General features: G+C 38.0%; 1 protein-coding gene and 1 long non-coding RNA gene across 5 annotated transcripts in view; one reads left to right on the forward strand and one right to left on the reverse strand.

Moving 5' to 3' along the window:
• LOC117595757 (uncharacterized) overlaps positions 1-21286 on the reverse strand; it is a 28822-nt gene extending 7536 nt beyond the window's left edge. Inside the window, exons 1-3 of the long non-coding RNA XR_008300718.1 lie at positions 9457-21286; positions 8733-8887; positions 2593-2712 (exon numbers count right to left, since the gene is read on the reverse strand). This is a non-coding gene — a long non-coding RNA (uncharacterized LOC117595757). The remainder of the gene's footprint in view (positions 1-2592; positions 2713-8732; positions 8888-9456) is intronic.
• Positions 1-27709, forward strand: part of prkag2a (protein kinase, AMP-activated, gamma 2 non-catalytic subunit a) — a 94919-nt gene that overhangs the window by 30883 nt on the left and 36327 nt on the right. For 3 of the 4 annotated variants that reach the window (XR_003404147.3, XM_026937798.3, XM_026937799.3), the window contains exon 4: positions 22477-22688. Coding sequence is in view for 3 of the 4 variants with exons in the window: in XM_026937798.3 (XP_026793599.1) it covers positions 22477-22688 (212 nt within the window). In the remaining variant the exon portion in view is untranslated. Of the gene's footprint in view, positions 1-2581; positions 2723-22476; positions 22689-27709 lie in introns of those variants that run through there. The other variant, XM_026937800.3, reaches the window with a different exon arrangement.

Here is a 27709-nt window from a genome sequence, read left to right on the forward strand (position 1 = left end):
GTATCAGCTTCTTTATCATTAGAAGTTAGTGGCTAGCAATCGCACTATTTGGGTATAGGGTACTATAGGTAAAAACATCCAAGCATTAAGAGGAAAGGAGAATGTTTAACTGGTTATTCTCATTAGTTTGTTATTGCTGCCCTGTCCCACACCCTGTCTGTTTCTCTTGCTCTCTCTCTCTCTCTCTCTCTCTCTCTTACTCACATTGATTTCTCAGAACAGGATGAAATATACTTGGGCTGTATATCTGTACACAGTGTGAAATCACCTATGTGTTTTTTGGACCAAGCTTAAGAGAAACTTTGCGGGTGGTGAGGGATTTGGAATTGGCCATATCCTCTCTCTTTCTATCTCTGTACTTCATGTCCTGCCTTGATTATTATCTCTGTTCCTTTGGGCTCTGCATTTCCAATCCCACCCTACTGGTGCTCCAGTCTCCCTGCACCAGATGGTTTACAGCAAGCTGGCAGCCTTGCTTTTGTTTTGCTGCAGTTTTATGCCGCCATGACCTCTGTACCTGTCCTTCATCGCTGCCTTTTCTACATGTCCCATTTCTTAGCCCTAACTATCTTCAGATTTTCTTTCCTTCATCTTTGTCTTGCAGTTCATATATTTAATCTTATTCTCAGTTCATTTCTCTGAGGTCCTACTTGATTTTTCTTTATCTTTGCCTGCCTGATCTTGTTTGTTGTTCTGGCTGTTTTGACCTTGACTCTTAAAAAGTTCCAAATAAGGCAATCATGCACTTGCAGCCTAATGCCTAAGGCTTCCCAGCATGGGAACAACAGATATAGGATATAGCAAAGAGAATGCAGTGGAGATTATGTAGAAAAATGATACACTTTTGTGACACCTATGTGCAACAAACAATGCAAAAATTAATAAATTAGGTTTTCAATTGACTCTCCCTCGTATTATTGATCTAGTTTTAAAAGCATTCAGATCTCTCAGGCCTCCTCCATTGAGGAAAGCAGCTATCAAGGCGCTGCACATGAATAATGCAACGCATAAATAATGCAGCAACTGCCTAAAAAGTTAATGAAGTGTCATTCACAAGCTTTCCCTAACCTTGAACTCAGTAGTATGTAGCTATATGTAGCTATAAAATGCACTTTATGTATGATCATTTGATAATGCCAATCTCCTTCATATTTTAATGGGCCAGGTAGTTGGTTTAAAAATTATATTGCAGTAAACAGGAATGGCCACCCATGCTGTTTTTGAAGTAGAATTAAGCTCTGCAAAATATCATGGTTTTTTTTTTTGTTCTACATGAAGAAACATTGTAATGTTTGAAAGTAATTACTGACTACAGGATTGCAGGGAGGACAAAAAGCTGTGTGTGGCCTAGTGTCTAGTTGGTGTGTATTTTGGTCGCTAAAAAAAAGTCTGATTTTGTAAGCACTGACAACAGGAACGTGTCGTGTCCATATCCTGTTGTGTTTTTGTTTTTGAGGGTTTTTAAGTATAGGTTTCACAGATTTTATAGACATAATGTAAGTATGATTTCATAACAGTTCGTACTCTGTATGTGTTTTGCAGTGAAACCCATATAGTACAGATAAACTCATGCACAGGCTTTCTCTCTGCAGAGGTTTTTAAGTGTGTCTCTTTGTAGTTTGTATGCCATAATTAATATGCTAAATTCAGTTCATATTCTTGTGTTTAGTACTTGATTGAGCTGTCTGAAGTAAAACTATCAGTCCAGGAAAGTGGTTTAATCAACACAACAGTGTAATATGAAACACACACAGACACACACACACAGACACACACACACATTGTCTTACTATCCTTGTGCGGACCTTCCATTGACACAATCATTAATGTAGCTAATTAATGAGACGCCTACACTGAAATCTCACATTAACATCACCTTAACTTTTTTTTTTTAATAAATGCTGGTTTTTGGAGAAAAAAAATTCCTCATGGAAACAATCCAATGTGCCCACAAGGTCAAAATCTCATTCCTATCCATTTGGTCCCCAATAAGATATAAACACACACACACACACACACACACACAGAGTACTTAGACAGATGAAGTGTCTAAAAGTGGGAGGGAAGCTGCCTTGTAACCAATCACTGACAAAGGCTCTTTGAGTGTGTGTTGGTTTCCTTTTACAGTGTCTCTGCAACTTGGGCTATTTTAAAGACACATACACACAGCTGCACCTGACAATCTGCTGAAGGGAGGCCAGCTCTGTGGGCATTAATCCCAAGATGAAGATAGGAACCCAGAGAAAGAGAATGTAATATCCAGAAATACTGAATGGCTGTCCTTTTTTCAAGGGGGCTCAGAAAGTTCTCTCCTACTGGGATTAGTGCTTGGCTGCAAGCCTGCAAAGCCTAACAGCTCATTGCCATTGTAACTCTCATTTGCTCTGCCATCTGGAAGAGGGATTCGTGTACTTGTTATTAGCATCAGTGGATAAGGTGCTAGTTCCTGTCCCTATCCAGGTGACGCTGCTGGTTTTGAGGTGCCTTGCTGTATATTCTGAATTAGACGTGGGTAGCGAATTGGAACGTCATGGTCAAGCTGCACTGAGCTGTGCAACTGCTCATGCTTCCAAGTAGGCCAGGTATGCTCACCTCTGCACTGCCCAGGCACTTGGCATTCCTCGGACAGCCATGAAGAGATTCAGCAGCCTGAGAGGAAGCAAGAAGCGTGAGGACAGGACAGGGAGACGCCAGTCAGAGCCCCATGGCCTCCTGGGAACAAGTAAGACAATAGTTTAGTATGAAACTCTGTAGCCATGCCAAGTCTTTCACAGCTGTGTGCGAATCCAGGAAGGATTACATAAGGTTTTATAGCATCTATATTACTATGCATAATTGGAAACCAAATGATTTATTGTTAAAAAAAAAACTTAAATGTATAATCCTTAAGGTTTGTTTGGTTTGTTCCTCAGGGAGAACCCTTAAAAATTCTTTAAAGAACACTACAACAGAGGATTTCTGTATCAGAAAGGGTTCCATGTAGAACCTTTTTGGAAGCTAAGAGCCCTTTACTTTTCATTAGCAGCATTTTTAAACCCACTGGGCTGAAAAAACAACATCTTTGCTCAACGTTATTGGGTTGTCTAGATTTTGGCCAATGGGGAAAGTTTTTTAATATATTTTTGAGGCAACTACTGTGGGCATATAAAAGATGTCAAACATAATATGGACCAACAAAGACATATATCTAGGAGCCAGTTCAAAGTGTACTAGGACAGACCAATAACAATGGGCGTCTGTGGTCAACGTAATAATAAGTTTGTCCATTTATTTGTTCAAAATTGTCTAGTAAGAATGAAACTTGTATAATGTGTGGAGTGCAGCTTGCATTGCTCATTTGCAGCCTCTTTGATTGCAGGTGTGTACTGGAAGAGACCCATTGCCATTGTCACAATCTTGTGTTTGCAGTGTGTATACTTCACCAGTAACTTAGCTTTCAACATATCAGTTAACAAGAATCAAATCCTATATGATATGTAATTGTAGGAAATTGCAAATCTAAGGCTTAGTTGGATTCTAGAGAGTTCTGTGAAGTTCTTGGTTGTTCTTAAGGAACAAATAAGACCTATAATGCCATTACAGATTACTGCATTAAAAGCCTGTAGAGTGCCAGTTAAGGCAAGGATGAATCTGTGCAAATGAACCTGATGAACATGGCTTTCACTTTCCCTATGACAAGACTAGAGGAGAAAAGTGTTCTTAACAAGAAGCAGGAACTGAAAATGGCTACATTACTCCCCTAATCAACAGCTCATACCCAGCACCATGTCTATGGATTGCATAGTCATTCATTTTTAAATTCAGTTTGCTCAACACTGCAACATTTATATCATTGACAAGTTACATACATTTAGTCCACCTTTGGCTGTTATAATAACCTCCACTCTTCTGGAAAGACTTTCCACTAGATTTTGGAGCGTGGCTGTGGGACTTTGCCCATTCAGCCACACCAGCGTTAGTGAGGTCAGGCACTGATGTCAGGTGAGGAGGCCTGGGGTGCAGTTGGTGTTCCAGTTCATCCCGAAGGTGTTCCATGGGGTTGAGATCAGGGCTTTGTGCAGGCCACTAGAGCTAGAACTAGGTGATTCTTCCACACCAGCCTTGGCAAACCATATCTTTATGTGACTCACTTTTTTCATGGGGCATTGTCATGCTGGAACATGATTGGCCTAGGAGTCTTCGTTCCAGTGAAGGGAATCTTAAAGCTACAGCATGCAAAGACATCCTATACAATTGTATGGGTCCATATTTGTGGCTACAGTTTGGCTTACATATGGGTGTGATGGTCTGGTGTCCACAAACTTTTGGCCATATAGTGTATCAGGAAATGGTTATTTTCCTAACTGAGTTGTATTTATAGTTACTGCTTCTCTGCTTTCATACACTCCACTGAATCATTGTAGCCATCTGGGTGCTATGAGAAGACACACACTGATGAGGTTGTCAGCCAAAGTGTGCTATTGATTTACTGTCAAATCCCAATTTTTAATCTAACATATTTATTTATTATCTATTTTGACGAGGTAACATAGGTTTGACAAAACCAACATTTTATATCCCATAGGAAACTAAAAGCTTTAGAAGCATAATTACCAAGTTTTGTGTATATGTTATCTGCTTTTTCATTTTTATTAATAATAATAATAAATCTAAGTCTAAACTGCCCCTGTTTCTAGTTCTTTGTTTCATTTCTTCGTATATAGCCTATTAATACCCCAGCTGTACTCATCACATGGTGTCCTTTCTCTTCACTTGTTGGTTTTATCAGCCTATGAGTCAATCTATGAGTCAGCAAATTTGGCACACAGATTCATAACCTGCTTACCTAAATAAATATGCATGTGCTTTTTTTTCTTGTACCTTCACATTTTCAACTGACCTTCATTTCACCCTCCTACAGAGACTTTGTCCTAACCTTTATGGTAATAGTCTAAGCCTGGACTATTACCATAAACTAAGTTCTGCTTCATTTTTTCCTGTACTGATTCACACAGAAAAACTACTCCTGTGACCTTCAATTCAAACTTCAAACTTGACTCTTACGGCTTCTAGGAACACCCACTATAATCCTTTCACTTTTTGCTCCAAACATAAAAAACTTTGTTCAATTACTTGTGCACAATACATTAAACTGCTATATAAATATACTTTTTTAATGATAGCAATGGCATAGTAGTTGTGGACTGGAGAACGGTTACAATGTGAATTGTTGGAGTAGTACACAAAACCTCAATAGAAATGGCAGTAATTCAAATCAAAAGAGGCTAAGTATTACTGAAACGTTTTTGTACTTGGAAGAGGTGGGAAATGTGAGGCATCGATTGGACTGAAGGTGTAATAAAGGGTCATGGAAACAGATTTCCATTTCCATTATAACTAACAGAAACAAACAAATTTTATTTGCTTGTGTTAACTTTTCATAAATCCAATTTTGCGTTTATAGAAACAAACATAGAAGCATGCATACTGCAGGGAAGAAAATATGTGGGTATGGCATTAACCATACCCAGTGAGTTATGTCCAGCTAAATTAAAAATATAAAACTCCTTTTCAATAATTAATATACAGCATGTCCCGAAAGATTCCATACATAGGGGACTATGTATGCTTATGCTAGCACCACGTCGGTTGTGCCTTCATCAGTGGATGTTCATGGACGTCCACTTCTCGGTTGGTCCGCAACACTTCCAGGCTTTTTGAATTTGTTAATAAGTTTGGCAACAGTGACGTGTGTGATGTGCTTGCCATGTTTCCTGTTAAAGTCCATCGCAACCTTCACCTTCTCAATCCAGCCATGAGAATGATTTCAATACGTTGTTCTTTTGTCAAAGGCATTCTTAATGCTATCTGAGAAAAAAAAATACTAAGTATGAAAACTTTTCGAAGGCATTTTGCTAAAAAATGTTAATTTCCCCTATGTATGGAGACTTTTGAGACACCCTATGTGTATGTATGTATATATATATATATATATATATATATATATATATATATATATATATATATATATACCACCAAAGAATCTACAACCCACAAGATGCAGTACCTGGCTACTAGAACCATACTGCTGAGAAACATACAAAGCATGTGGCTCAGTGTAACATCAATTAAATTTTCAGTGAGGAACAGAGTCTGTTTAAGCTCATAATTTAGCTCCAAGTTCCAACCTGCCTCAGAAGACTGTAAGTGAAAGAAAGTGAATTGCAAATGTCAGTTTATCTGGCTACAAGAGCAATGTTAAATACAAAACCAAGACAAAGGCTATGATTAGAATTGTGTGTTATAGTCAAGTGAATTCACATTGAACTTTTTGAACCTGTATACCATTGTTTGATGAAAAAAAGAGACAAAATGCCTATGCCCCCTTTCACTGATCTGTTTTACATCTACTGGTTCAGGGTCTCTTGCAAGGACTTGGTTGATGATTTATGCTAAGTACCAGGATCATTTAAGCACAAAATATGGTTGTCTCTGCCAGGAGGTTAAAACATAGTCATAGTCTCCAACCTTGTTAAGGGGAGTGAATAACAAATATGTCAATAATTTTGAATACAGTGTTGGAACAGAGACTGTTTAAGCTCATAATTTAGCTCCAAGTTCCAACCTGGTTTTGTGTATATTTGTGTATATATATTGTGTATATAACTCTACAAGGCACAGCTGTAGTTATGCTATTTTTTATAATATAAAAATACATACACCACAGGCCTCCTTTCTTCTTTGGCTTTTATGTAAATGTTTTCTCTGTTTATACAATTTTCCCAAGCAGTCAGAGTACAAATCCATCCCTGTAGTTTGTGTGGATTTAGAGAAACTGACATTAAAACAGATTATCCACTAAGCTGTGAGACTCCTACCTTTAATAACATGCTAAATTGAATAGAATCCATTGTGGATGTCAAATTTTACTATGCGTACACAAACATTTACTTTATCTGTGTGTCTCAAAGATGCAGGCATGAAAAGATTTTTTTTTTGGGAACTTAATAGTTTTTGTTGGGGAAATAAAGGAAACTTGGAGCATTATGGAGAGTTCTTACTTAAATACTGGTATAGAGAGATTGAGCTGTGAAAACCTCAAATTTTCCCTTCAAGCTAATGCTTTATACTCACTGAAACTGTGTGAGTGTGTTTCCTGTTTGTGCACCTTTGTTCTTCTTTTAATGAGGACAAAACCTTCTGATGATGATAGAAAGAATGGTACATTGTGGGAATGTAAGTTTAATGGGTCAGGGAGGAAAATTATATTTTACACAAAATGCAGCTTTTCTTGGAAACAGCCAAGGTATAGCCTTGTAGCTGCTGAGATTAAGATTAATATTAGATATATTTGTAGACACAGCAGGACATACATACAGTACCTACACTAATACGTAGGTCAAGCCAAAGAAAATAACTGATTGTTCATTTGTCACATTAATAAAATAATTCCAATGTTTTAGTTAATTTAGTATTTATGTATTTAATATTGGCTTCAATGGTAGTGCTTAAAAATGTGCTTAAGTCCAGGGTCAGAATTGTGCAAAACTGATACCCTCAAACTCCATGCTGTATGAATAACTCTCACACAGCTTCAGTCTGGAATTACGACTGAGGTCTCAATACGAAAGTGTGCAATTTCCGTATTAAATACTCACTATACAGTATATATACTGTAGACACTTTCCAGCTTGTGAAGCTAGTCTTGTGAAGCAGACTGCTAGCTTTCGTGAGAGAGTCTGGCAATTTTTGTCACTAAAAATGGACAAGAAGTGCTTACTTTTACAAGAAGAGGCTGACAGAGAAGTGTCCAACTATGTTATTTTTTCATACAAACCTCTCTAATGATGTTTAAAGACATGCAGCTTAAATTATTTTTAATCCAATGACTATATCCTAGCTACCAGTTTTAGGTTGGCAGAATGCTAGGGCTCAATCTCAATTTTCAGGTTGGTTGTGAAATTTAAATAACATTTTTTTAAATGTAATACTGTTGCTACAACATTTTTTGTCAATTGTTAACACTGACATTTCTATAATTTTTTTTTACATTACAATATTTACTTATTTAAGTTACTGTACTTATGTCTGGTTTTTAAGTAGCTACTTTACTTGAGTTTTTCTTTCACCAGATACTCTAGACTTTTACGAAAAATTTCTACTAAATTTTATAAAAAACCATATTTCTCATATGTATTCACGTATTTGTAAAGTCTTAATCTGTCTCTTAAGGCAGTTTGCATTGTGACTGCTAGTTTGTAGTGATCAGGTAGTTTGTAGTGTCGGAGATATTTTAGTTTTTTTTTTTTTTTTTAGTTTTTACTTTGTAGTGTCAGAGATATTATGCTAGCTAACATTTAGGACATTAGGAATAAAGCTGCTTTTAGTTAGCCTAAATATGAATATGTTTTTCCATATTCATTGGTTCCTTGGTGAAAGAGACACTAATATAACATCAGTAACTAAAATCAGTGTGTCATTTGACACAGAGGTCTTGGCAAAGGCATTATGCTGTCAGGTTGTCTGTGCGTGCATCTGTCCATGTGCCCGGGATTATTCTTAACATGATATCTCAAGAATGAGTGGTTGAATGTTTGTAGGATTTATATGGAATTATCAGTGTAGACAGCAGATGAACTGATTAGAGGTTGGAATTGATCTAAACAGAGTCAAGGTCACAGCAAGGTCAAATGTCTGAAATAGTTTTTCTTCAATAGCTTCCTTCCTGTTTGTCACACAGAGATGGTACTTACACATTCATTATCAGGAACTCAAGGTCCATTTTCTATGGCTCTCAAAAATGTTTGCCATCAGTCCATTCATCCGTCTGTCAGTCAGTCTCTCAGCTTGTCTGTCAGTAGCACTAGTAAGAATTTCTGTAGGTAGGAAATTCTTACTAGTGTAATATCTGAAAAAAGGCATACAAATTAGCAATGAGAAGGACTAGACTTGTGGGCGGCAGAGGCATCCCTGTCAATGCTGTTGGTGTGGAGTTCTACTTCTTGTTTTGTGAATCTTTCTTTCATACTTTATTGAGTTTATACTTTTGTACTTTAACTTAAGTGAAGAATTTGAAGCTGTACCTTAACATTCACCAGAATAGTTATTTAGATGAGTAAGTTGATTGATTTTAATTGATTCAATTTTAATTGATACTTTTACTACCCTTGGTTAGTGTTTGTCTAAACAGAACCATTGTAATAACATTGTGAATTATTATTCCAGCAGCTGTTTAGAACATTGCAGTAACATTTTTTTTTTTTTGGAATAGTATAGCCTAACCTTTTAGTAATGTTTAGTAACATTTCAGTAATGTTTTCTGTTAGCTAGAATCGTGATATTTTAAAAGTGTTCAAATATTGTTTTCCATCTAAAACCAGTATACAGGGTTGCATGAAGCTTGAGACCAGCTAAAATGAGTCTGAGAATACCTTCTAGCTTTATAAATCACATGGCGATACTGATTGTTTTGCCTACCTACACACATTGTCAGTTTGCCTTCTGTGCAGTGCAGTTCACTCTGCCTAAGCAGCTTTTACTTGAAAGGCGAAAGAGAAGCAGAGATAGAGAATCGTGCTTCAAGAGCTTATCTTATCCACAGGAATAAGTGTCAGCGGCAAGGGCTAAATTAAGAAGCCAGCAAGCTGGAATTCAATCCATTGGATGGCACTGATTAAGCATCTGAAATGTCAAGAGATAGAGCAAACAGCAGCTCTAGGATATCTCTCGCCCTTGGTGGCACCTCTGGTATGTAAGGATCCATTAAACAAATAACTAAATGTTTACCTCACACAGCTGGCCCATCATATCAGCACAGATTGTCAGTGGGATTCGTCGTAATTAGGTAGGAAGCTGAGTAATGTAGCTCACCCTTTGGGAAGCACATAAAAAACCTCTGGTATTAACTGCTATTTCTTAAAAGGTGGCAGAGAGCAATAGCAAGTTTCGAAAAGGGTGGTGATCAAATCAGATTTGCTCTTCATACCCACCTGCTACGATCTCTAGGTGTTATAAGATATATTACAGATCTTCTCATTATATTATGCATGATCATCTGCTGAAATGACCTTGTATCTATCCTGTCTCACTTCTCAAGGATCTATATACTCTATATAAGGCTTTTCATGTTTCATGTTGCATTTTTCTGCTATATGAGAAAATGGAAAAACTATACCCTGGGCATTTTTTAGTTCTGCGTACTAAGTAGAAGTTAGGAATTGTACTTGTTCTTCGTAGAAAGCTGTTGCGCTATGTAAATTGTAGCTGGTACCGCACTGTTTGATATGCTATTATGTGATTTTCTGATGCACCCACAGTGAGCAATCTAGCAAATTAAACAGTAATTAGATGATGAGTGAAAATGATGAGTGGTAAATACATTAATTTGTTGTCCAAATTCAAACTGTGCATAAGCATTGGTAAATTTCATGATATTAAATATTAAAACATGAGTAGGTTACAAATGACAGATTACAAAAGAGATGTCTGCTTAAATTGATGAACAAAATGCCTATCTATCTATTTGTTTAATTACAGTCAGGTCCATAAGTATTTGGACAGTTACACAATTTATATAATGTGAATAAAAGATGGGATTGAAGTGTAGATTTTCAGCTTTTATTCAAGGAGTTTAACAAAAAATATTGCCTTAATCATTTAGGAATTACAGCCATTTTTTTGGACAATTGACTGATAAGCAGGTCATGGCCAGATGTGGCATGTTTTCCCATTATTTCATGACAAATTAAGGAGCTAAAAGGTTTGGAGTTGATTCCAAGTGTTGAATTTGCATTTGGTAGCTGTTCATGGGAACTCTCACTGTGCAGTCCAGAGAGGTGTCAATGCAAGTGAAAGAGGCCATTATTAGGCTGAAAAAAAGCAGATCAAATCAACAATTTGGTACATTCTTAAAAAGAAGGAAGACACTGGCGAGCTCAGTAACACCAAAAGGCCTGGAAGGCCACGGTAGATAACCAAAGTGGATGATCGCAGAATTCTTTCCTTGTTGAAGAAAAACACCTTCACAACATCTAGCCAAGTCAAGAACACTCTGGAGGAGGTAGACGTATCATTGTCAAAGTCTAAAATCAAGAGACGCCTTCACGAATGTAAATACAGACATTTTACTTCAATATGCAAACCACTGGTAACACTCAAGAACAGAAAGGCCAGATTAGACTGCTAAAAAAGCTCTAAAAAAATCCTGACCAGTTAGCTGATGCAAGATTAGCTTGTACCAGAATGATGGGAAGAGAAGAGTATGGAGAAGGAAAGGAAGGGCTCATAATCCAAAGCATACCACATCATCTGTCAAAAATGGTGGAGGCAGTGTTATGGCATGGGCATACAATGGAACTGGGTCATTGGTGTTTATTGATAATGTGACTGCTGATAGAAGTAGCAGGATGAATTCTGAAGAGTACAGAATTATGCTTTCTGCTCAGATGGAATCAAATTCTGCAAAACTAATAGGACAGCGCTTCACGGTACAGATAATGTACAGATAATGACCCAAAATGAAAGGAACCCAAGAGCTTGGAAATGGAATATTCTTAAATGGCTGAGGCAGTCACCTGACCTCAACTCAATTGAGCATTCTTTTCACTTACTGAAGACAAAACTGAAGCCAGAAAGACCCACAAACAAGCAGCAACTGAAGGCAGCTACAGTAAAGGCCTGGCAAAGCATCTCAAGACATCTTAAAGTGTCTCAAACTCAGCATTTGGTGATGTCCATGAGTTCCAGGTTTCACACAGTCATTGACTGCAAAGGATTAAAAATAATCCTGATATTTATGATTGTTTGTCCAATTATTTTTGTGCCTGTGAAAATGGTGGGACTCCTGTGGGTGTGTGTGTGTGTGTGTGTGTGTGTGTGTATGTAAAACTAAAGTAATTGGACAAACTAACAATATATATATTTTCGTGTAGGAGGCTCAAAGGAGTGGAACCCGATGTGGTCTTCTGCTTTTGTAGCCCATCCACCTCAAGGTTGCGCTGTGCTTTCTGAGATGCTTTTCTGCTCACCACGGTTGTAAAGAGTGATTACATAAAGTTACAGTAGCCTTCCTGTCAGTTTGAACCAGACTGGCCATTCTCCTCTGACCTCTCTTATGAGCAAGGCATTTCTGCCTGCAGAGCTGTTGCTCACTGGATGTTTTTTGGTATCTGAACTATTCTATGTAAACTCTAAAGACTGTTGTGTGAAAATCCCAGGAGATCAGCAGTTTCTGGAATACTCAATCCAGCTGGTCTGGCACCAACAACCACAGTCAAAGTCACTGAGATCACATTTTTTCCGGTCTGTTTCTCACACACACACACACACACACACACACACACACAGGTACACTATTTAATTGTGTAATTAATCATGACCCAAAAGTTTGAAAAGAGTCTCCAGTTTTGTCTTTTACATATACTATTTTTTTTTTCTTTTTTTCAAAATTCTCACTGTACAAATCACAAATTTCTGCTTTCTTATTCACAAGTTCTAGTACCAGCCAGTTAGGGATGTAATGCAATGCCAAAGTCTGTATCTGCACCTGTATCTGTTCATTGCTCCAAATATCTGTATCTGTATTCAAATTTAAACCCAAAGTGGGCCTTTATTCTGGAAAATGTTGGAAAAAGAAACAGTGGTAGAAATACTACTACTATCAGCATGGTATGTGAATTTTGGCTCTGACAGTTTCTTGACCATGACCCTGACCAGGATGTTATGAATGAGGGAATGTTGTAAATGCATTGCACATTGGCACATGTTCAGATTAATGAGCATGGCCTTTCTTTGTCCTGCAAGCTTCATGGAAAGCTTCAAGAAAGTAAAAATCTCCCATTCATGTGACATTTTTGTTGAGTCCTTCAAGATCCCATGTACACTTCTAGTCTCAACCAGATTCTCTGTGAACCTTTCTAGCAAGCTTCACAAGCAAGCAAGAAACAAAAAACCCTAAAAAGAATAGTGCACCTCCTATTTGTATCTGTGTATCTGTTTAGAACATGTGACCTGTTCATTTTGAATAATGGATTCATATTTGGTTACATTACTTGGTATTGGATCAAAATGAAAGTGGTATCTCCCATCCCAGTAATGATTCATTCTTTCTGAATCAATTTGCAGCACAAAGGTCAGCATCTGGTCATCCAATTCCTTCTCCATCTATCGGCATTTTTACAGTCTTTAGGCTCAGCTTTCCCTTCCACTCAGCAGTAGCAGTCAATGAAGACAACCACTGAAAGCATAAGATTGGCAGAGCAAAAGTGTGTCTATTACAGAAAGACCAAAATGGCAACGTAATGGGTTCTCTGAACTATTATTGCAATGGCCGTGAGGATGAATGTGCTTCCAATACCACTCAATGCTTTACTGAACTGAAAGCCGAGGCAAAATTTTGCAAAGAGCTAAAGGGCCATGTGTAGACTAGAGACTAAAATTAATCCGGGCCAGGAAGTAACGTTGTTCACACAATTCGAAATTTATGCCTAAAATGAACTGTAGCAAAGGTGTCATCTTTTGGGTAATGGTTTCTTTTAAGAGAAGAAGTGATGATGTCAGTACAAATGGTTTTGTCAGAGACATTTAGTTAAGAGCATTGCCAGAAACTGCCAAATTCACTCTCAGAGGCACAGGCTGTGATGACTGTTAATGAATAACAAAAGACAGCATCATATATTAGAAGAGTGCAGTGAAAGTATCTTCTCTCACCAGTGCATTACAGTTCTACATTAACATAAGTGGCTCCAGTGATAGTCTAATTAGTGCAACAAAGCATACTGTAATATTACGACAAGCTCTTAAGACAGTAAACTCATATTAACTTCTGATATTTTCACTGAATAATTCTCATTATCACATATGTCTTTTTTATGCCTCCGTCACTAGGTGGTGGAGGCATTATCATCCGAGATTCTCATTAGCGCCATATCTCAACAACAGCTAGTTTAATGTTTATAGGATATATATAGAATTATCATTGTAACCAGCAGATTTTGGTTAGATTTTGGAATTGAACAGGGTCAAAAAGTCACAGCAAGGTCAAATGTCTGAAATAGTTTTGTTTTTTTGTTTTTTCAAATTAGTAACAGGAAGGACTAGAGTTCTAGTGGTTATTATTAAAGTCAGTTAATGGATCTTGATACATATACACTATATGGCCAAAAGTATGTGAACACCTGACCGTGATACTCATATGTGCCCATTCCAAAACTATAGACATTAGCATGGAGTTGGTTCCCCCTTTGCTGCTACAACAGCCTCCACTCTTCTGAGAAGGCTTTCCACTAGATTTTGGAGTGTGTCTATGGGGATTTGTGCTCATTCAGCCACAAGAGCTTTAGTGAGGTCAGGCTCTGATGTCAGGTGAGGAGGCCTGGGGTACAGTCAGGATTCCAATTCCAAGTGTTCAGCTGAAGTCAGGGCTCAGGCCATCCGATTTCCTCAACATCAGCCTTGTGTTCCATGTGTTCATGAAGCTTGCTTTGTGCACAGGGGCACTGTCATGATGAAACAGATTTGTGCCCCTTAGTTCCAATGAAGGAAAATCTTATTACTACAGTAGACAACTGTGTGCTTGTGGCAACAGTTTGGGAAAGGCCCAGATATTGGTGGGACGGTCAGAGGTCCACATACCTTTGGCTATATAGTGTACATATTGTAGTACTATAACTATCAAATGCCAAAAAACTTTAGTACTAGTAAAGAAGATCCTTTAGTAAAGAAGATCCTCAACCTTTTGACTAATCCTTACCAAACTTGAAACCCAGGCACATTTTGATTAACTTTGGTCAATTTGGTGTGGCACAGCATGAAAATAATATCATCATAAACTCATGCACTCTTTGTCAGATCCACTGTAAAAATCGCAGTATAGTGCAGTATATTCATCCCGTTCAGCAGAAATATAAGTGCCACTATTGATCAACTGGGGGGCACCTAGTCCACCAAAGCTCCTAAAATGTATGTCAAAGAATCACAATTCTTTTTGGTTTTGATTGCTTGCATTCAGTATACTGTATTTAACTGTCTAAACACAATTAAAACTCACATACACTGCCCAACATTTTCTAATTACTTCATTTATTACCGAGCTGAATCAGTTTGGTGAACATGTACGTCCTTGAAGAGCTCAGTGTAATGAAATGCTTGGCTGATCTTCACTAAAAACTTGGAATACACTAATCTGGCACTGGTCTCACCCTGCTTTAAAAAGAAACACACATCAAAAAACTTGCCTCAGCTCCAGAAACAAGCATACGCACACACATATTCCTCTGAGTCACTGGTTTTAGTACAACAAATGCAAATGCCTCACACAGTATGTCTTATTTTGTCATGAAAACCTTCACACTTCATAAATCATTTTTCTCTTAACTGCAGGTGTAATAACAGATATAAACAGTTCTGTATTAAAAATCTAAAGAATATGCCACAACCATGACTTTGCTTAGAGGACACTGTCCACCAAAGTTTAGTGACCAAGTAAGGAGAGCATTAGACAGAGAAGCAGCCAAGAGGCAGTGGGACCCTGAACATGCTACCACCAGTATGCTTCACTGTGGGGATGATGTTCTCAGGGTGATGAACAGTGTTGGTGTTCCAAGGCTAAAATCTTCAGTTTTCATCTTGTTAGACCAAAGAACCTTTTTCTACATATTTGCTGAACTTCCAATATGTAATTGGATTTCAAATGGCTTGACACTCTTATATACTTACTTTGTGGAGTGTTCAGACTATGTTTGTCTTGTGAACAGTTTCTCCTATCTGAGATGGGGAGCTCACTTGGTTGCTTCTCTGAATAATGCTCTCCTTATTCAGTCATTGGCTGTTGGTGGATGGCCTCCTCTAGACAGAATTGCAGTTGCTCCATATTCTTTCCATTTTGTAATAATCAAAATAATCAAATTTTAGATGCCAATATATGTTATAGGCAGAAAAATACAACTGTGGCCAAAACCTGATTTTTCATATCTTTTGGCTGTTTGTCAGAATTCTGACACACTGACATCTGATAGGTTTTCACAGACAGCCTTGTGTCATTTTTTATCTGTGGGGATAGCATCCCATCTCAAATTGATGTTGTTAGGGCCTTTAAAACGCATTAGTGTTGTCCTTTTAACATCACTTGGTTTATACTAGCATCTCTATGACTTGAATGCTGCAAGGATCTGAGCTATTTTACACCCTATAAAATGGTTTATCATGTCACACTAACCCTAACCGCTGGCTATATTCTACTGCCAGCCTTCACTCACATCCATTAAATAGCTTAAGAGCCCATAATACAGTAACATTAACCAAGTGCTTTAACCACATAAACATAAACAAACATAAACATAAGTCTACTAGTGTGTGTGTGTGTGTGTAAATGGACATTGCTTTGATAATAAACACTGCATCCACGTTGGGGGAGAAAAGTCTACAATAATTAAATAGTTCTGAATTTGTTTGTACTATTCATACTTAGGAAGCACTTATATGGATGATGCACTTAAGGTGCAATATTGTATTCTGTTATCATAGTGTGACAAAGGTTTTTGTGTGTTAATTGTTTTTTTAACATCATTGGCAAGTTCAGATTTCAAACTGACTCTTGGAAGGATAAAACTGAAACTTGCTATAAATAGTCATAATTGTGTGTCAAGTCAAGCTGTTGAATGAGACCCGTGGAAAAAATATAATATAAACAGGAAATATAACAGTGTGTATATGTCTATGTATTCAGTTTCTAAGGAAGGTGTGAAGAAAACTTTTTCACATGCTCTCTTTAAACACTACTGGCATTTGCACTGGCACTTGCTTTTGCAGATGTACATCACATATCTACTTACTATATACTATATCTATCTACAAGTAATGCCACAATTTCAGGAAAACGGTATAAAATTATATGGATATACAGAGACATACACTCCAGGGCAAAAAAAAAATATTAAAAAAAACGGGTCAAGCCCAAAATGGCAAAAATATTAAGCTTGTAATGGTCTTAACACCAAATAATGGGTCCGAAAATTAGCAAGAGTAAAACAAATGCATTCCTGAGACCCCCTGCGCCACTATTTGCTCATTTACTTTTGCTGCAGTGAACTGGGAAAAGCTAAAAACAGGGAAATTCACTTATATAGTCTTCTTGGTAAAATCACAGAGTAAAAATCATGATAAAATGATTAAAATATTTGATGTAAAATTCATACAATTCATTGTATGAAATTCATACAAACACATGTCTATGTACAAAATTTAAAAAATATATCTTCTAGGGTGTTTTTTTTTCTGAAAAGATTAGTCTTTATTTGGTTATCTGCCACACCTGATGCAGCCCAACAAGCTCATAAATGGAACTGGGATTGATAGAGCAGGGAGAGATCTTCAGTATTTGTTTAATTCTTGCTAACTTCCTGGCCAATGATTTGCTGTTAAGACCATTAAAAGCTTAATATTTCTGCCATTTTGGGACCTTTTTTCTTTTTGCCCAGGAGTGTACATTATGTATTCACGTGGACAGGATCTCTGTTTTTCGTATACTGTCGTCAGATACACACACATAGATGCTATAGCTGAGTGTGTGGTGATAAGTTGAAGGTCATTGCAGCACTTTTAGGAGGCCATTGTGTTCTACTCGCCTGTGTGTGTGCGTGAGTCTGTTCTGCCTGTCTCTTCCCTGCAGGTTTCGTGAGACAGAAGCTGCAGTCAGGGACACCCATCTGCTCCATAATTAGGCTCCAGAGAGTGGACACTCTGACACACCTGTCTGCCCTTTGTCAAACTTACAATTCAGAGCCAAACTTGAGTTTGAGCCAGTTCTTATTACCAGGCCAGGCAAACAGCTGGGTGCAATGAAGTACAGTGAGCTATAATTATCTTCTTGTTCCTGTGCTTCAGGAATGTAACACTGTACTGTATCTAGACAGTGTATAGGATTGGTCATATTTGGATTGCTAGGTGTGACAGAGATCTATACAACAGAGGGTTAAGCAGATGGTTAGAGCTCAAAGGTTTGGGACTACTGGGGGACAAATTTGGTGACCAAGGGGTAATCATCAGTGGCATTCATGGCGTTTAGAAGAAATTAGGAAAGCTTGCATGATTCACAGCATATATTTAACCACTGGTAGAACTGGAGCCCTATCATGTTGACCTTCGTGAAATGAGTAAAGCTTCTCTGACTCCTATGCAATATAATTGCCTTAGCATTCATTTATGATTGACCTCTAGCAAGATTGATCTAGCCTGATCAGCGTGGTCAGAAAGATTTGTCTGAATAGCAGTCATTGATACGGCCGACATTATAACTGCTCTGTGATTCTGGTGTTACTGGTGATGCTGGTGTTCTTTTCCTGTTAAGATTCTGTTTTAAAATTTCAGTTTACATTTCATAAGTAAAATGACTACAACCCAGGTAAATGTCAGCTGACATACAGACGAAGTTGGTTTAAACATGCAGGGGACCTACAGTATGTACTGTATGTGTGTGCTGAATCCTAAATGTGAGTAAAAGATTAAATCACTGCGGGTAAAAAGAGTGAATTACTGCGGGTAAAAAAGGTTAAGTAAGAAATAAAATTAAGGGGAGTGCTGTTATAGTAAAATAATCAATGACAGGGTGGAGTGATACCATTACCACCACAAAGTTGATTATTTTCCAATAACAGCACATCCTGATATGTTTTATTCTTCTAACAATTAAGATTTTAATTTAATAATGAATTACACATGGTGCTTTTTAATGTCCAGGAGACAAGTTAGTTCCTGTTATCATCTGCGTTATAGGAGCTATAAACAGTTCCCTCACCAACCCCGCATTTTTCTCTTTCTTGAAGTTAATAAGACAAACAATGCAGCTTGTCATATCACTGAGAAACTGGAGAGCACAAAGTCCTAAAGACCTTCGCAAGGTTGGAAGACTTACTGACATTTACAAAGCTTTGACAGTAGAGACACCTTCTATAAATGTTAATTAAGCGTCTCCGTACAGAAAGCATCACCATGCCAACAATTATCCATTTTTCATTGTTAAATAACGTTTTAAAATTTGTTTATTACTAGCCTTAGATTAAGTACATTGTCCACCATACATATCCCTGTGAATGAGCTGTTACTACACAAAACAATAATGTACTATAACAATTATTATTTCCGTGGAGGTTTAATAATCAGTATTGGTTTAATTTATTAATTAAATCATTCAATTAGTCACTCACGTATGTCACACTGGTTTAACTAAAAGTCATTGGGGAAAAAGTTAGCTGCTCTTGGACACTAAAATTACGTACACATAATTTTTAGTTCGCGTACATACAGTATGAGAATATTTTTCTCTCAGTTCAATCGTCAAGATTTTAATGTCATCAAATCCATGAAGTTTAGCATCAAATTTCATGAATGAGGCCCGAAATTGCATCAAATTATGCTGGAGTTCACTCCAGGGTGTCATGGAGTAAAGAATTTCTTCTGAGCTCATATTAAAGGTGGTTTACTTTGTCACTTCTGTCCCTGTGTCAGACAATGAATCATCCACAGTGCTTTTCTAGCTTCAAATCTGCACCGTCATGGTGTTTCATCTAAATCCCACATCAAATTAATGGGTCATCAGAGACTACCATTACAGTGAGTGATCACATTTTGGGAAGGTAAAAATATCCCCGTGGCAGGGTTTCGCTAGACTGCTCTGCTGTGATGTACGGGGTATGATCCAGCACAGTGTCACACATTATTTCTTTTCATCTTGTTAGTGCCAGGCTGTGTGACAGTCAGTGTTAGTAGAAATGTTAGACCTCATTCGTGAAGAAGATGCTAATGAGTGAAGAGTGGATTGTGCTTGAATAACAACATGGTTGGAATGTATATAGAGAGAAAGAGAGAGAGAAAAAGAGATTAGGGGGTAGGCAGTCTTCCAGATGACATCATCCTTGCTCTTTTCATCTCTCTTGTTTCTCCAATGTTTTCTTGGCTGATGAAAAGCTTGTCTAAGAGAAAATAATTGCTTTGTTCGGTATCTGTGGAGAAGCTGTGGCACTTGTTAATCGTTTTTTTTAGTCTATTGAAACACGATGTTTTGCTACAGTTGCATTTCTGATGCTGCCTCTGACTCTATGTGGGCCATTAGTGATCAGACAAGTCTATTCTTATTCTGCTTTCCAAATTTATTGTCTGTGCTTATATGTGGTGGCCTCCGATGGTGATTTTTCCCACCGTCAGCACAACTATTAACAAAAACCTGGCAACACAGCACTTTTCAGCTCTCAGGATGTCTTCCACCATGCAGACGAGGCTAGGTTTCACTCTCCCCTGAGCAGCTACTCAAAGTGAAAACTCGAGTGCTGCTCAGCTTTAGACTCAACACAAATAAAGATGCTCAGACACGAGAGAGAGAGTCTCTCTGGAACTGGATCTGACTACAAGAAGAGAAAACATGACCAGGAGGCATCAAGGTCAAACAAAACAAAGCCAAAGCAATCACAAGATCCAATTATGTTGAAGCCATCAGGTTGATTTTTATAGATAGACTTTACTGATCTCTGAGGGGAAACTGAGACCACTTGATTGTTGCTGTTTGACCAATAACAATCATGTGGCAAGTGTGGCAAGTTACAACACAAGGCACATTACTCAAATCATTTATGTTAAGGCTAATCCTTTGGGATTCAAGGCATACATCAGATTAAAGAATCTGCCGTGTAATTTAATAATCTTTCAGTCTTATCTTTGACTTCCAGTCCTGTCATGCTAAGAGAATTATCTTCTATATTATTATGTTGGCCTGTTAAGGTGAATGAGATGCTTATGTGAAATGTTACAGCATGCTTCTTCACCTCCTTCTTCTCCTCTAAACTTACTTTATTAAGGGGTGGAGGGAAACGCAGTGTGAATCCTGTTGGCCTTGGGATCCAGTGATGTGTGAAATAAGTGTGATAAAGACAGAGAACTGCACATGCTCTCGGCTTTGTGCCTGTAATGGAGCTGTTAAACAGGGAGGCATGCTTCTCAGGCCACTTTCCTGGCATGGGTTCAGCATACAGTGGGATCAGGAAGGAGATGTCACTGTCCAATATGGGCAACCTTTCAACATACACAGTGGTGCTGCAATGCAGTGTTGCGTTGCAGAAGCTTTAGACAGAGAGGTCGTATATAAATGTCTTGTTCAGTAACCATGGAGCATATGATCACATCCCTTACTGAAAGATAGTTTACTTAAGTAATTTTTTTTTATCATACTGTAAGTTCATAAACACATATACCATAATATAACTTTCTGGCACCCTGGGACCCCCCTCCTTTAACTGTTTAAAAAAAAAAAAAAAACACAGACCCCCTCAGCACAGATTTATTTTATGAATGTAATCCAGCTGTTCATATATTAAGCTCATTATTTAAATGTTTGTAATAATATTTTGGCTACTTAATGGAGCACAGAACACATTTTTATTCAACTTATCATTAAGTCTATGCTGACATTATTTATAGACTGACTTTTTTTTTTTTTTTTAGCTATTAGGATTTGAATTAAACCCATCAATTTAAGTACAATAAAACCCATCAATTAATTTTACTATTTTATATACTGTCTATGTACTAATTTTTTACTTTTTTAGGACTGAACTGGGACCAAAAACAACACAAAGTTACAGTTATTATAGTTTTGAATTACTTTAAAGATGCTGTACTATAAGTCAAGATGTATACTTGACTGCATTTAAAGTGAACTATTATACATATTGTGAAAGTGAAAGTACACTTTAAGTTTAATTTAAGATTAAACCTAAATCAACCAAAATAGAATATAAGACTGCTTTCTTTGAGACACATAAAGCTGCCCCATTTTTTAAACCGAGACATGAAGAACATCTTAGCAATGGTGCAACTGGGATTTGACCTAACTGTCTGCCATCCCCTGGCTGAATCCGTTACCAGTGCACCACTGCAAATCATTATATTACTTTACATTTTACAACAAATATAGGCACATTTAAAGAAGTTCTGCCTAGTAAAATCAAATAAACGATAATTTACCTGAAGCCTGAATTCAAAATACTTGATACAAATGCAATGTGATTGTTTCATACTGTACACTGGATTAAACATTGATCACATAAAATCCTAAATATAGACCTATTAACCTGAATATTTAGCAAACTCAGAAATAAGTTAATATGTTTAATATGTTTCATATTTTATTGTTACTGCTATTAGATAAACCTGTAGCTCATGCAACCCCTAGTCTGCTTCTGTTCAAGCAGTTGCTTGTATATTTAAGTATGCTGTGTTATGCTGGTTATGTATTACAGAAATAGTGAAAGACTTGAAAGCACAGAAAAATCATGTTATTATTTTTGCTCTATTTGGTCCTAGGATGGTGCGATAGATCAAGGAATAAATCGTTTTTACATATGTTTTTTCAAGGATCGCTTATTCCTTCAGGTCTGAAGCTTGGGGATGTACAGCCTATAACATTTTATTTGAACACAAACCGACATTATCACTCTTTATCTTTCCACATAGTGTCTGGGATCTCCTCACCACCCACCACTCCTACACAACTGACCAAACCTTCACCACCATTTCCTGTGGAGGAAAACCGCAACCTCCCTATGCGTCAAGAGGAACGGTTGCGCTCTCTGTCCTCTCCCCCAGACACAGGCCAGCACTTCAGTTTGCCCTCAGCCAAGCCACCTCTCACCACTTCCTCAGCACCTATCGCTACCTCACACATGGTGAGTGCCCTAAGATGTTTATCTGCACGTTTCTAAGTTTACACTGAGGTGTTCAGTTTTGTTTCTAGCAGAAAATAAGGGATGAGAGATGACCAAAGGGACAGTGGTAGGATCCTACAATCAGCACTAATTACAGTCAGGTCCATAAATATTGGGACATCGACACAATTCTAACATTTTTGGCTCTATACACCACCACAATGGATTTCAAATGAAACGAACAAGATGTGCTTTAACTGCAGACTGTCAGCTTTAATTTGAGGGTATTTACATCCAAATCAGGTGAACGGTGTAGGAATTACAACAGTTTGCATATGTGCCTCCCACTTGTTAAGGGACCAAAAGTGATGGGACAATTGGCTTCTCAGCTGTTCCATGGCCAGGTGTGTGTTATTCCCTCATTATCCCAATTATAATGAGCAGATAAAAGGTCCAGAGTTCATTTCAAGTGTGCTATTTGCATTTGGAATCTGCAAGCCATCATTAGGCTGAAAAAACAAAACAAACCCATCAGAGAGATAGCAAAAACATTAGGCGTGGCCAAAACAACTGTTTGGAACATTCTTAAAAAGAAGAAACGCACCGGTGAGCTCAGCAACACCAAAAGACCCGGAAGACCACGGAAAACAACTGTGGTGGATGACCGAAGAATTCTTTCCCTGGTGAAGAAAACACCCTTCACAACAGTTGGCCAGATCAAGAACACTCTCCAGGAGGTAGGTGTATGTGTGTCAAAGTCAACAATCAAGAGAAGACTTCACCAGAGTGAATACTGAGGGTTCACCACAAGATGTAAACCATTGGTGAGCCTCAAAAACAGGAAGACCAGATTAGAGTTTGCCAAACAACATCTAAAAAAGCCTTCACAGTTCTGGAACAACATCGTATGGACAGATGTGATGGGAAGAGAAGAGTATGGAGAAGGAACGGAACTGCTCATGATCCTAAGCATACCACCTCATCAGTGAAGCATGGTGGTGGTAGTGTCATGGTGTGGGCATGTATGGCTGCCAATGGAACTGGTTCTCTTGTATTTATTGATGATGTGACTGCTGACAAAAGCAGCAGGATGAATTCTGAAGTGTTTCGGGCAATATTATCTGCTCATATTCAGCCAAATGCTTCAGAACTCATTGGACGGCGCTTCACAGTGCAGATGGACAATGACCCAAAGCATACTGCAAAAGCAACCAAAGAGTTTTTGAAGGGAAAGAAGTGGACTGTTATGCAATGGCCAAGTCAATCACCTGACCTGAATCTGATTGAGCATGCATTTCAATTGCTGAAGACAAAACTGAAGGGAAAATTCCCCATGAACAAGCAGGAACTGAAGACAGTTGCAGTAGAGGCCTGGCAGAGCATCACCAGGGATGAAACCCAGCGTCTGGTGATGTCTATGCGTTCCAGACTTCGGGCTATAATTGACTGCAAAGGATTTGCAACCAAGTATTAAAAAGTGAAAGTTTGATTTATGATTATTATTCTGTCCCATTACTTTTGGTCCCTTAACAAGTGGGAGGCACATATGCAAACTGTTGTAATTCCTACACCGTTCACCTGATTTGGATGTAAATACCCTCAAATTAAAGCTGACAGTCTGCAGTTAAAGAACATCTTGTTCGTTTCATTTGAAATCCATTGTGGTGGTGTATAGAGCCAAAAATGTTAGAATTGTGTCGATGTCCCAATATTTATGGACCTGACTGTATATAATGAGAATCTTTCATTATGCAGTGCTGGGGACACTTAAGAAAATACACCTCAGATCAGCATGGCATGCATTAATGCAACCTGTTCTTGCTGTTTGTCTTTGCTTGCCCTTTAGAGATGGTAGCTGCATGAACAGATTGTTAAAAGGAAGGGTCATTGCTTCAGTCAATAATTCAATAATGTAATGAAATGATGGATAAAAGTGTGAAACAGTATGCAAATAACCAAACAACCCAATATCACATTTTCAGTACGTCATGGCCTCTCATACTACTTCACATATACAAAGATGTAATGATAAACAATGTATTAGACCACCAGCAGTGCCAGTATAAACCATTTCATTTAAAACTGCTAGAATATTTTGAAATGGATTTGTTAAAGGAATTAAGGGAAGTCAGGTCTGTAGGTATTTGGACAGTGACACAATTTTTGAATTTTTGCCTCTATACACCACCACAATGGATTTGAAATGAAGCAATCAAGATGGGATTGAAGTGTAGACTTTCAGCTTTAATTCATGGGGTTTAATAACAAAAGCATTGCATTAACGATTTAGAAATTACAGCCAGTTCTTTACGTTGTCCCTCCATTCTCACAGGCAGTAATTGGACAAGTAATTGGACGATTGACTGATAAGCAGTTTCATGGCTTGGTGTGGCCTGTTTCCTCAATATTTCATGACAAATCAAGGAAACAAAAGGTCTGGAGTTGATTCCAAGTGTTGAATTTGCATTTGGAAGCTGTTCATGGGAACTTTCAATAGACTGTATAAACTGAGTTAGTGGAGGAAAAAAACAACATAATTTGGTACATTTAACTATGCCCACATTTTACCTTTTGCTTAAATACAATTTTGACACAATACACATATCTGCATTAAATAGCCTAGAATTTTCTGTACTTTTTCCACCCATGCTTATATGCCATCACACCCCTTTTACAAACATGTATCTGTTAATTCAAGGTATTTTGTTTTGCTTCTGGTTATCAAAAGAAATCTGTGTTGAAATAGCTGCAGTATCTTATCTGCTACACTTCTGCACTGCTGGTGGATCCAGTGTGTTTCTTAAGGCTCAGGCCTTTGATCATTTATCACATTCTCGGGCCAAAATCAATATAGAAGACACCATGTGGGATGCTGTTGTTCATTCCTCCTGCTTGACAATTTAAGCAGGGATTCAGGTCTGCTCTCAGGAGATGTCATCCACTTGGCTAACACAGCTCTGGGTCAGATTTAGGCATAACATTATGAAATTGATTCATTAAGATTAAGCTAGAGAGAATTTCATAGTTACTGCACAGGAGAAAAATTCTCATCTAAGGACCCGGCATGTTGTTATAGGAAAATAATCTACAGTGGGTTGGTGTGATGCCATTACACCCCTAAAGTTGATTATTTTCCTATAACAGCACATCCCAAAGTGTTTTATGACTTAATGAAGAATGACTTTTTAAAATCCATTTTAGTTACATTATCACTTATATAATAAGGATATAAAAAGTCTAAACACCCCTGTTAAAAGTGCAGGTTTTTGTGATGTAAAAAAAAATAATAAATGAAACCAAGATAAATCATGTCCAATATTTTTCCACCTTTAATGTGATATAGCAACCAACACAATTTAGGTGAAAACAGAAACATTTTAGGGAAAAAAAGAAAAAGAAAAAACATACAATAACCTGGTTACATAAGTTTGTACACTACTTTACTACTACTTTGTTGAAGTCTTTTTGGGTAAGGGTCTACCAATTTAGCACAACTTGATTAGGCAATTTTATTCCACATTTCCTTGCAAAAATGCTCCAGAGCTATTAAACTGCAAAGAGATTTCCTGTGCAAAGCACTTTTCAACCCACTTCACAGGTTTTCGATAGGATTTAGGTTTGGGTTTTGACTGGGCCATTCCAAAATGTTGATCATCTTCTTCTGAAGCCATTTGTAATTTGGGTAATTACCATGCTGGAAGCTGAAATCTTTCTTCATCTTCAGCTGTCTAACAGAGGCCTGGAGGTTTTGTGCCAAAATAGATTGGTGTTTGAAGGTTTCCATAATTCCCTCTATCTTTACTAGAGCCCCAGTCCCAGCCTAAGAGAAACAGCCCCATAGCATGATGCCGCCACCACCAGGCTTCACTGTAGGTATGGTGTTCTTTGATTGATAAGCTGTCTTGTTTTTGCACCAAACATACACCGATCAGCCATAACATTATGACCAGTGACAGGTGAAGTGAATAATATTGATTATCTCCTTACAATAGCACCTGTCAAGGGTTGAGATATATTAACGCAAGTGGCGGAGGCAGTGTGATGCTCTGGGCAATATTCTGCTGGGAAACTTTGGGTCCTGGCATTCATGTGGATGCTATTTTGACACATACCACCTACCTAAACATTGTTGCAGACCAGGTACACCCCTACATGGCAATGGTATTCCCTAATGGAAGTTACCTCTTTCAGTAGGATAATGCTCCCTGCCACACTGTAAAAATTGTTCAGGAATAGTTCGAGGAACATGACAAAGAGTTCAAGGTGTTGACTTGGCCTCCAAATTCCCCAGATCTCAATGCAATTGAACATCTGTGGGGTGGGGTGTGCTGGTCATCAAGTCTGATCCATAGAGGCCCCACCTCACAACTTACAGGACTTAAAGGATCTGCTGTTAACGTCTTTGTGTCAGATACTACAGCACACTTTCAGGGATCTAGTGGAGTCCATGCCTCGATGGGTCAGGGCTGTTTTGGCAGCAAAAGGGGGACCAACACAATATTAGGCAGGTGGTCATAATGTTATGGCTGATCGGTGTATCTTTCAGAGTTATTCCCACAACATTGTACCTTGGTGTCATCAAACCACATGGTTTTGGCAAAATTTAGGTGGGCTTGGATGTTTTTTTTTTTTTTTTTCTGGGAGAAAGGGCTCCGTCTAACCACCCTACCCCATAGCCCAAACATGTGAAGAATCTGAGAGATTGTTGTCACATGCAGGAAGTGACTAGTACTTGCCAGATATTCCTGCAGCTCCTTTAATGATAAGTTTTTTTTCTTGTTCTTTTGTCAATTTTGGAGGGACGTCCTGTTCTTCCACTATTGTTCCCCATTTTCTCCACTTGTTGATGGCCTTCATGGTGTTTCATGGTACATTTCATGTTTTGGAAAGTCCTTTAGACCCCTCTCCTGATCGATACCATTCAACAGTGAGAGCCTGTACAGGCTTTGTAAGCTCTTTCCGGACCATGACTTCAGCAATCAGATGAAACCAAGGAGATGAAAATCCTACAGAAACAGCTGATCTTTATTTGGGGTTAATCA

This window comes from Pangasianodon hypophthalmus, chromosome 22, assembly GCF_027358585.1.
Source record: "Pangasianodon hypophthalmus isolate fPanHyp1 chromosome 22, fPanHyp1.pri, whole genome shotgun sequence".
NCBI lineage: Eukaryota > Metazoa > Chordata > Actinopteri > Siluriformes > Pangasiidae > Pangasianodon > Pangasianodon hypophthalmus.